The 11,777-nt window shown below is 46.1% G+C and overlaps 1 protein-coding gene across 1 annotated transcript; it reads left to right on the plus strand.

The window, feature by feature from the left end:
• Positions 1-519: 519 nt before the first annotated feature.
• IQCF5 (IQ motif containing F5) lies at positions 520-10,418 on the plus strand (the record flags this gene model as incomplete). Its single annotated transcript, XM_068558760.1, has 2 exons — positions 520-628; positions 9,973-10,418. Coding segments are annotated over 2 exons (555 nt in total), but the record flags the coding sequence as incomplete, so codon positions are not given.
• Between the last annotated feature and the right edge of the window lie 1,359 nt (positions 10,419-11,777).

The following is an 11,777-nucleotide window of genomic DNA, read 5'->3' on the forward strand; positions in this document are numbered from 1 at the left end:
GTTGGTTCGTAAACTGGCCCCTGTACATGGAGGGCAAGAAAAGACCGAAGAAAGAGGCAGACTACACCAGATTAGTAGGTGGCAGGTTTAGTAAGCAAGGGGACTTATTTACAAGACTTGTCTTGGGCGGCCACAGACAAGTAGATCTCCGTACTTGCTTGCCAGACTCTTGAAAGTTTATATAGAGGCCTTAATGAGGTTCAGCCACATATACCATCCAGATGTTCTCGAGAACACATTACTCTCTCAAGGCTGCATCCCTGAAAATGCCTCCCACTGTGGGAATGGCAGGCAGAACATACATTCCAAGGACAGGGGAGGGGGTGAGGGGCATCTAATTGTCTGGGTCTAGCTTGTGAGTCCAGCTGGCGGTCACATCCTTTCAGTGACCTCCAACAGCTCCCTGCTGTATCTTCATACTTGACCTCCAAGTCAGAGTCTGAGCTCCAAACTGAAAATGGTTAGACTGCATAGCCCCTGTCCTCACTCCTACCTCAAACTCTGTCCCTCACTCTCTGACCCCGAATGCAGGCTAGGACTCATTCCCCTCCAGACCTGGTTGGTGTGGGAGGTTCCACAGGTGTGGAGGTGGGGAAAGAAGGCAACCCGCTTCTAGCTAAACCTTCTGGTGAGTGTCATCCCCTAGGCTATCACAGACCTAGAGCTGAGAAGCCATCAGTTGTGTCTCCCTCTCCCTCTCCCCAGTCTCTGCAAGAATTGATCCAGGTGGAGCTGAGACCTCTGACAGTCCCTTCTTGTGAAAAGCTGCCACCTGGGGTGAGACTGGCGCCTAAGTGATGATAAAGGGCCAATTAAGAGGTCAAGGTTAGGCTGTCCTTCTGCCCATCTGGGCACTGCTGTTCCATGGTTTCCTGCAGAGAGAGGGGTCTGAGGTCTTGGGTTATTCCCCATCAAAGCTGCAAACTCAGAAGCCCCATGTCCAGCCCAGCTCCATCTCCTCTGCCCTGGCAAGTTGGTCCCTCAGCTCACATTGCCCAGAGATCTCATGCTCCAGCTCTCTGTCTTGCACTAGTGCTTGAGCTCTGTCTTTCTTGCTTTGTCCTTCTGTGTCCTGCCCTGTCTCACTCAGGTCCTAGTCTCTCGCTCTTGCTCTGAAGGACTTCTGTCTCCTCTCTCCTTGCTTCTCTCTCTTGTGTTCAGTGTCTCAGAGTAAAGAGCAAGGACTTTGGAGCCAGACCAAGCTAGGTCACACCAACCCTGGCTTCCCCACTCACTGCTGTGTGGCTGCAGACATGTCATTTTCCCTCTCTGAGCCCCAGTTTCCTGAGCTGTGAAGTGGGGCTAATGATCCTTATCTTTCACTGTCAATGTCAAGTAGCATAAAAATTCAGCCTCAGCAACAAAACAAGGAAAGAGGGGTCACACCCACAAACCTTAAAAATTGGCAGTCAGGGTGGGAGGGGAATAATGTTTAGCCCAATTAAGAAGACCAAAAGTTAGTGTTTCCTACCATCAAAATCAACTGCAAATGTTTATCTGTTAATGCTTGTCTGTAATGAAAATTTACAAATGTCATCTCTGAAAATGTCTTTTCATTCACATAGGTATGAAGTGAAATATCTGGCACCGCCAAATACTGATATAAATTCCTGAGCATAGGATTATAATCGAGACTAGTCATCACTTGGAAGATATTTGTAGACTTCTATGAGATTCTTTTCTTGATATTTGCCTTTAAGCATGTCATTACATTGCAGATTAATTACTTCCAACTGAAGTTCAGGTGGTTGTTCCTCAATTGCTTAGATAAAAAAGTTTAGAAATACGGAAACTCCTCTTGTACTTACATGGAAGTCTGAAAGTGCTTGCTGCTGGAACTCTAGTTTGAACTCAGAGAATATATCCACTGAAAATTTGTATGAGAATGGTTATCTTGCTTCTTGTTTTAACTTTTGACAGCTCAGGAAGTGCATAAAGCAGCTTGACATTACTTATGATTTAAAATTATTTGTCAAGGGGCTTCCTTGGTGGTGCAGTGGTTAGGAATCCGCCTGCCAATGCAGGGGAAACGGGTTCGAGCCCTGGTCTGGGAAGATCCCACATGCCGTGGAGCAGCTCAGCCCGTGCGCCACAACTACTGAGCCCGTGTGCCACAACTGCTGAAACCTGCGTGCCTACAGCCCGTGCTCCGCAACAAGAGAAGCCACCGCAGTCAGAAGCCCGTGCACCGCAACAAAGAGTAGCCCCCTGCTCGCCGCAACTAGAGAAAGCCCGAGCACAGCAACGAATACCCAGTGCAGCCAAAAATAAATAAATTTTAAAAATTTTTTAATAAAATAAAATAAAATAAAAATAAAATAATCTTAAAAAAATAAATAAAATTATTTGCCAAAATGACTTTACTTCAGTATAAGTTTCACATAAAACATTGCTTTGCTCATTAATTTCAGGTTTAATTCATTAAAAAACATGAAGACTGCAGCAAAAGCTCATTTCCAATGCCATTCAGGATTTTTTTTTTTTAATTTTATTTATTTTTGGCTGCGTTAGGTCTTCGTTGCTGCACGTGGGTTTTCTCTAGTTGCGGCGAGCAGGGGGCTACTCTTTGTTGCGGTGCACGGGCTTCTCACTGCGGTGGCTTCTCTTGTTGCAGAGCATGGGCTCTAGGCACGCAGGCTTCAGCAGTTGTGGCACGCGGGCTCAGTAGTTGTGGTGCACGGGCTGAGCTGCTCCACGGCATGTGGGATCTTCCCAGACCAGGGCTCGAACCCGTTTCCCCTGCATTGGCAGGCGGATTCCTAACCACTGCACCACCAGGGAAGTCCCTGCCATTCAGTGTTTGATAATAGTAGTTTAAGGCAGTTTTTCTTGCTCAGAAAAATTTCAATCTTGACCCTGAGCTTAAAAGTCCTCAATAAAACTTTATCACTGCTAAGCCATAGAACTGCTGTGCGGTTGATAAGTCAGAATATTCAGCTTCTATTTCTGACCAAAATTCATGGAACCAATGATGGTTGTCAATAGTGGCAAGCGAAATTTATCATTGACATTACTGGTTCAGTAACACGATAGATTCAAATATTTTCCACAGAGTACCTAGTGATGAATAATAAAATGAATAAATACAGGCTTTAAGCACTTTATATTTTCATAAACGTTGTAAATTTGTTCAACAAAGCCTTTTTTCCCCCTGCTCCACACATATTTTCACCACTATCATTTTTATCACATCTTAGCAGATTCCACTTCAGGTTGTACTGAATTAGTGTTTTCTCAACTTTAACAAATACTCTCAACTGTATTTGTTTCATGCAGACTATTCATAGAACTCAATTCTTCAGTCTTCAAACTTGGCATTTACCCCTTCAATGAACAACAGCTGAACTGTACTGGTACCATCTGTCAACTCATTAAGAGCCAAGGAAATCCACTTGAAGTCATTTGCCCTGTCTTTAATTGACTTTTGATTTTGTTCCCAATGTCTTCAACTCTTGGAGCAGCTATTCTCATTGAAAGGCTAACAGTTAAATTTATTTTCTCCGGACACATTTTTTTCAGCTGCTGCAATTAAACTTGATTTAATTAATTCATCATTAGTAAACATCTTTTCTTGCTTGGCTAACAAATGAGCAAGTTGGAAACGTACTTTGCTTGCAGCCTCATTTTCATTTTTTTGTTTTTGTGGAGAAATTCTGCTGTGATGAGATACTCCATTTAAATCTTTTTAAATTTAAATGTCCCCTGCATTGGCAGGCGGATTCTTAACCACTGCGCCACCAGGGAAGTCCCAATATTATATTCTTTTAGCACAGCTATATAGTGTCATTGCATAATGAGCACAATGCTTTGCCATTTTCTTAAAAGTGCGATACTTAAAGTCCACTTTTCTCCTTTTTCCATTGTTTTGACATTATGGATATGTACTGGTAATAAAAAATAAGTCACAGCACAGCAATATGTGTGGTACTCAAAACACCATTCAGTTATAACTGTACCACTGCAATTTGTTGTGTGCTGAGCAGCAGTGGGAAGTGATGAGTGCCACATATAGTCTGTCACAACTATTCAAATCTGTCATTGTAGTGTACACGGGGCTATAGCCAACATATCAACAAGTAAACATGGCTGTGTTCCAATAAAATTTTATTTATGAACACTGAAATTTGAATTTCATATAATTTTCATGTGTCATGAAATATTATTATTTTGAGTTTTTTCAACCACTGAAAAATGGAAAAACCATTCTTTGCAGGATGTACAAAAACAGTGGGCTGGGTGTAGCCCACAGGCTGTAGTTTGCCAACCCAAGCCCTAAATCAATGTCCATTACATGGTTCTGAGTCCCCAGTAGGTACAATGTACGTGTCTCAGGACCAATGTGTGGAAATGGTACTGCACCTGTGACCACCCCTTCTAGTTACATGCTTGGGTGTTTGTGTTTTCTGTCCCTGCACCTTCAGGCTCCATGTCACTGGAGGTTCTAGTTTCTAGAGCTGGAAGGCACACATCAGGGGTCACTGTAAGAGTCCGACTAAACTTAAAGCTACAGCTGTGATCTGGTCACTTGACTCCTTTTGCCAAGAGTTAAGCAGGCGATGAAAGGGGTCACCACTCTGGCAGGGATAATTAACCCTGATATCATGAGGAGAAGGTGAAGGGCCTGCTGCTACACTATGGGAGCAGGGAAGACTATGAGGGCTGCTTGGGTGATTCACTGGAAGATGTCTTGTTGCTTTGCTGCCCAGGTATAATGGTAGATGAACACAATCATGGCCTGAGAAGTACATGCTAAGCAGAGAACCAGGTGCCTCAAGGATGAGGGTCTGAATTGCTGCTTCCCTTCAGGCAAACTGCCTAGACCAGCAGAAATGCTAGTCAAAGGTGAAAGGAATTTAGAAAGGGTGGTAGAGGAAGGGGGAGAGGAGTGTGAGTAATGGCCTCAGAATAAACTGTAGCAGTAGGGACTGAAGTTTGTCTCTCTGACCCTTCTCTTTTAAGTTTTCCCAGGAGAAAAGACCTACATGAATCCTGAAGAAGCTATTTTTTAATGGTAAAAGCTTGCTATGGGAAGCAAGTATATGTGAGTGACATGAAGGGGTGGGCTGTAGTGAATATGCGGACGTAGTAGATCCACTCTTCTTAGCTGATGACTCATCCCACAGCTACTGGGAATACTGGCTGCTGCTGGGTCACTGCTATGTCCCGTACTAGGAATTGCCTTTGGCCATAGGGAAGGGATTTGACCAAGGCATGTCCTTTCCTAAGGGGAAGCCTATAGCTAGTGACTTATCATTGGTGTTATGAGTTGAATTACGCCAGCCACACAGGATTATCCAGTCTTGAACTTCCCCAACCCCACAATACCCTAAACAAGCAATATGGAGACCCTACAGAACTCCCAGATCTGAGGCCCAGGGTGAAAGCAAATGTGTCTCTTGGACCAGGGCCTCTCATTGAGGTACACTCAGGGGTTCTGTTGTGGCTCCAGGTCTTAAACGCCCATGGTGAGGTCAGAGTTGGGCTGGGGACCACTAAGAAGAAGAAGAGTCCTTTGTGGGCAACCATCCTACCCACAGCCCTGGAGCAAGAATCCAAGCTGGGCCACTAAGGGGTTTTGTATTCATTCTCAGAATCCACCTGTCAGGACCTCCTCACAGGGACAGTGGACATTCGTGGACAGAAGAGAGCAGCAACAAGACTGTTTAGTGGGGAGAGCCTGAGGATTCAGGGCTGCCACTGGGTACCACCTGAAAAAGTCACATTCTGTCTCAGTTTCTTCTGCCCTTCTCTCTACATTTCTCTCTCAGCCTCCAAGTCCCCATGTGCCCCCTGCCCCGCCTCCAGTTTTCTCCCTTTCTCTCTTCCAGGCTTTCCCAGTGTTACCCTTCTCTCCTAGCCCCCAAACGCTCTAGGCTCCTCGTCTCAGACCTGGGGATTTTCAGCCCACCCCAAGCAGAGCGGACAAGGCAGGGCATGGCAGGATCTGTCCCTAGTCATGAAGAGAAGGGTTGCAGGCCCTGAGGCCTTTGGGTCTCCAGAGGAGTGGGCTAGGGGTGGAGTCCATTCATTCATCCATTTATTACTCATTCAATGAACAATTATTTTTAACCTACTACGTCCTGATATTGTGCAGCCTCTGGGGTCACAAACGTGAAAGCGGCTCAGGCTCTGTCCTCTAGGAACCAGTGAGGAAAGAGGCTGGTCAGTAAACAGGTGACTACAGTAGGATCCAATGAGGACCATAGTGGAGATCTATAAGGGGGTTTGGGATTTCTCAGGGTGCAGACCTACCAAGTCACTCCATTAGGGGCTGCCAGGAAGACAGCTGTGGTGGGGTCTGCATTCAAGGATAACCTAGCTGTAATGTGGGGGTGGAGGCCAAAGAAATGACCCAGGCAGGGGCTGATAGGGAAGGGCTCTCTCAGCACAGGCCACTCCCAGCAGACCTGCTTTCCTTCCCCTGCAGGCTCTGGGGCTGGGAGCATATTCAGAGGGCTGATTCCACTGACACCCTCACTGACCCCTCCTTTCTTCTTTCCGTCCCTCCCTGAAGGGGTCTACTGAGAACCTCTAGGGGGAAATTCTGGTAGAGGTGGCAGAGAATGGTGGGGGTGGGGTGGGAGAATAGGGAGACCCCAGAATGCTGGTACTTCTGTGGGTCACCCACAGTAATCATGAGGGGTGCTTGTATTTTGTTCCCTGTGTCCCTTACTCTAGCCCCAGGAGATGCACCCCATCATGCTCACCCCAGGCCCCTTGGCCAGCATACCCACAAAAAATTCCCTTGGATGGTGTCACCCCTCTGTTCCTTAGCCCCCGGGGAGGTTCCTCCCTTCCCACTGGCTTCAGTCCGAGCAGGTCCTAGTGGCATTCAAAGCCTCAGCACCCTCCCTGCCCCTAGGGTCGCCACATCCACCAACACCCCAGTCCCTGGCATCCTCCCTAATCTGTTGTGAGATCAGACTAAGCCATGTAAGGTCTCTGCACCTCAGTCTACTCATCTGTGAAGTGGGATGAATGTCATCACTCCATGATTATTACCAGGGACAGCAGGGACAATGGTGACTAGGGACTAGACTCTGGAGCCAGACTAATGGGGGCATTAAACAGATGTGGGTCTCCCAGGGGCATGGCCAAACACCTTTATCTTCAAACAGGTGCTTCTTGTACCTTCACTGTCCCATGCATTGTACTCCACTATTTCCCCATTCTCCAATTTACTCTTATCCTTTCCACTCCCCCATCCCATTAACTTCACATTGACACCCCCCTCCAGCCTTAAATGGCCTCCTCCTCTTCTCTACATCTGCTCTTCCCCTAGCCCCACACTGACTTCCTCCATACTCACTCTACACATTGCAAATGCATTTCTCAGTGACCCCTGGGGCTGTGACCCTGAGAGGGGACGAGGGCCTCACGATAGCCCGGTGGGTTTTCAGAGGCCAGGAGCAGGCAGAGGTGGGGTCCTGCTTGTGCAGTGGCTGACCTTCACCCATCTCCTCACTGTGACCTTGAGGCCTCAGGGGAAGAAGATAGGAGAGTGCTTAAGTCCACTTGAGCCTGAGATGGGGGTCCTGGGCTGGTCCTGGGGGCTTATGGGCTTTCTGGCCTGTGTGGGTCTTGCTCTCCCAGGGGCCTGATAACTAGGTGACTTACAGATAGGCAAGACATAGGAGGTTTAGCCACAGCAAGGGAGTTTACTCTGTTCCCCCAACTCTGATATCCTCATCAGAGATGATCATTGTTAATTTTTGTGGATATCTTCCGAATTTCCACCACCTTTTAAAATAATGACTTTAGAAGACATGTGTGTAAATCTATGCTTATATTTAGTTGATCTTGATTTGATGAACTTGCTAATCTTGCTAAATCTTGTACATGCTTCTATATTAGTAGATAGAGAGCACACCCATTCCTTCTAATTGTAATTTGGTATACCATTATTTAAATGAATTGAAATCCATCATACTAAGTAAAGTAAGTCAGAAAGAAAGATAAACACCATATGGTATCACTTACATGTGGAATCTAAAATATGACAAAAATGAACTTATCGATGAAACAGAAACAGACTCACATAGATAACAGACTTGTGGTTGTCAAGAGGGGGCAGTGGGGGAGAGATGGACTGGGAGTTTGGAATCAGCAGATGCAAACTACTATATATAGAATGGATAAACAACAAGGTCCTGCTGTGTAGCACAGGATAGTCTATAACCTGTGATAAACCACAATGGAAAAGAATATGAAAAAGAATATATATATATAACTGAATCACTTTGCTGTACAGCAGAAATTAACACAACATTGTAAATCAATTATACTTCAATAAAATAAATTGAAATCCCTTTAATGAATACCAGCCAGGCTTTAATGAGTATCACTATACACATTTGTGTCAATGGGTCAGTATTTGGGGTATTCTTCTTTGTAGCCATTTACATAGGAAAGAAAGGACAGGTCCTCTAGGTTTTCCTTAGAAGGGGCTCAGCTATTGGGAGCCATCCTGGTGCCTGAGTCATAGGTGCCCTTATGACATCATGGCTCTCTCCCCTCCTCTTCTCTTCTTGCCAGAGCAGTGGCTGAAGGAGAACAGACTTGAGAGCGATGGGAACATCTAGACCCTAACCATGGGTAATTTAGTAGAGTGTAGACCTGAGGGGATTTGACCATCCCCCCAAGGCCATGGGCATTTAATGTTTTATAAGAGACAGTCAGATTTACCCAAGCTTTCTGGAGGGCAGTACATTTCCCATAGTTTCCTCAGGAGGGGATCCCTTCTCATGTTTGAGATCCCAGGAAAGTCCAGGAAGCCTAGTGTGTGGTTGACTTGGCACCCGGTGGTGGGGAGACCACCCTTACTTTCATGTTTTTCTCTCTAAACTCTGATAAGGACAGCAAACCTTCCAAATTATAATCAAAGATAATGATGAAGTCGCATTGATAGAAGAGAGCTTGAAGGAGCAAAGGAGAGGAGAGCAAGGGACTCCACCTCCAACTCCCTACCCACACCACTGCCTCTGCCTTCCCACCCCTCCCTGGGTAGATGGATCCAGGCTGTACTGTGTTGGGGAGAGCCTTGACTTGTGACATCTCTGACCCTTGTGGTCCAGTGGAGTGACCCAAAGGTCTGTGACCATGCAACTTATTGTCCAAAGAGAAATGCTTCAGGGAGTGAAAGAGACACATCAAAATTATACCAGGACAACAGGCATAAACCCAGGGTGTGCCAGGCAAACTGGGATGAATGGCCACCATACACAGAGCAGGAAATGAACAGGGATCCACTCCTCCTTGGCTGTCCTTTCCCCCTATTTTCTCCTTAGGCTGAGAGCTGTGAGTCTAGCCAAGGTGTGTGCCAAGGAGGAGCGCAAAGAGTTTGAACCCAGACCACACACGGTTGAGAGCTACAAAGTGGGGATTGTGTTTGGGGAATGCAAAGGCCAAGGTACAGGAAGACTGGATCCTGTGTGCGTGCGCGCATGTGTGCACATGTATCTTTGTGTGTGCGCGCATGTGTGCGGAAGGACACTAACTTGATCTCTGAGGTCCAGCTGCTGCCCACAACAGCTCTCCTGCCACACCTTAGGGCCGAAATGTATGTTTCTTTCTTTCTTTTTTTAATAAATCTATTTATTTATTTATTTTTGGCTGCATTGGGTCTTCGTTGCTGTCCGCAGGCTTTCTCTAGTTGGGGCGAGTCGGGGCTACTCTTTGTTGTGGTGCACGGGCTTCTCATTGTGGTGGCTTCTCATGTTGTGGAGCAAGGGCTCTAGGCATGCGGGCTTCAGTAGTTGTGGCACTCGGGCTCAGTAGTTGTGGCTCGCAGGCTCTAGAACGCAGGCTCAGTAGTTGTGGCGCAGGGGCTTAGTTGCTCCACGGCACGTGGGATCTTCCCAGACCAGGGCTCAAACCCATGTCCCCTGCATTGGCAAGCGGATTCTTAACTACTGAGCCACCAGGGAAGTCCCTGTATGAGTTTCTTAAGTATCCCCTGTTTTCTCTTGCAAGGCCCCAAAGTAAGAATCATGATGACGGAAGAACAGAAAGCGGCTGTTTTCATCCAAGCCTGGTGGCGGGGCACCCTGGTGCGCAGGAATCTGCTGCACGCGGCTCTCAGAGTGTGGATCATTCAATGCTGGTGGAAACAGAAGCTGGTGAAGCTGCAAGAGAAGAGGCGGCGGACGTCCCTAGAATTCTACGCGCGGCAAGAATGGGCAGCTGTCAAGCTACAATCCTGGTTCCGCATGTGGTGCATCCGCCTTCGTTACTGCCGTTTGCTCCACGCTGTCCGCATCATTCAGGTCTATTGGCGCTGGCATAGTTGCCACACCCGTGGCTTTATTCAGGGCCATTACGACCTCAAAGAAAACCAACTGAATCTTCAACTTGAAATCTCTTTGGGCTCGCAAGCTTGTAGAGTACAACACTGCATATCCCTTCCAATAAAGGAATGACCAGGTCTGCTATATCTGTGTCCCCAGCTCTTTGTCAGACATACTTCAAGGAGGTCATTGAGTTAATGATGGCAAATACTTGGCATCTCATAAATCAGCTCTAAGGAAGTGGCAGGGGTTGCCTGGGGTCCAGTGTGGAGGATTCTGAGAGTCTGGTGCTCTGTGAGCAGGGCCTGTGATTGATTAGCAATGTCTGCCATGGGTAGGAGAGTTGGGGTTGCAGGGCTGTCAAGTCTTCCAACTCCAGGGAGACTCCTTCACAGTGTGGTCTATGTAAATGGTGCCCCGATGTAGTTGTGCTACGTGAAGTCCTGTGTCATCTTTTGCTCTTTTCCCCAAAGTCTTTAAAAAATGTGGTAAATACACATAACATAAAATTTACCATTTTAACCATTTTTGAGTAAACAGCTCAGAAACATTAAGCATATTCAAATTGTTGTGCAACTATCACCACCATCCATCTCCAGAACTTCATTTATCTTGCAAAATTGAAACTCTGTACACATAGAACAATAATTCTTCATTCTCCCCTTCCCCAGCCTCTGGCAACCACTATTCTATTTTCTGTCTCTATGAATTCGATTACTCTAAATGCCTTGTATGAGTGGAATCATACAATATTTGTCCTTTTATGACTGACGTATTTCACTTAACATAAGGTCTTCAAGGTTTAGTTGTTTTAGAGTATCTTTACATTAAGTCCACCATCTTGTCTTTCTCAGGGACAGTTTCTGTTGATTTACTATTTTCCTTTGAATGGGCCATAATTTTCCTCTTTCTTTGTATGCTTTGTAATTTTTTTTTCTGTTGTTGAGGATTGGACATTTGAATCTCATAATGTGGTTATTCTAGAGGTCAATTTTTCACTCTTTCCCTGATTTTTCTGTTTTTGCTGTTGTTGGTTCGTTGTAGGGTGTCTCTGTGCTGGGGATCTGTATAGGTGTAAACTTAAGGTCTTCTCTGGTCTTTTCTGGGCCTCCACCTTTCCCTGGGCATACATGGTGACTTTTTAAATTCCCCTGTATATGTGGTTACTTTTAAGTGTCCTAGTCCTTAAGTGTCTGGCTCCCAAAAAGGGAAAAAGAGAAAAGGGGCGGGGGAGGAAGGAGAGGTTCCATCTCTTTAAATCCCCTGTAAGCCACTTCAGCTGGAAGGGGAGGGTGTTGCAACAGTTGTGGTGGGGATTGCAACAATGGCCCTTGCCTCTGTTTCTGCACCTCTGTGATCACAAGCAGTCATCAGCAAAATGAGCACAGATCCCTAATATTTGAAGGACAGATTCTTTATTGCTCACCTTGGATTCTGCAAGCTTCATACAAATTTCTCCAGAACTCATTCACGGCTTCCTGGAATAGTGCT

Source organism: Eschrichtius robustus, chromosome 12 (genome assembly GCF_028021215.1).
Source record: "Eschrichtius robustus isolate mEscRob2 chromosome 12, mEscRob2.pri, whole genome shotgun sequence".
NCBI classification, from domain to species: Eukaryota; Metazoa; Chordata; class Mammalia; order Artiodactyla; family Eschrichtiidae; genus Eschrichtius; species Eschrichtius robustus.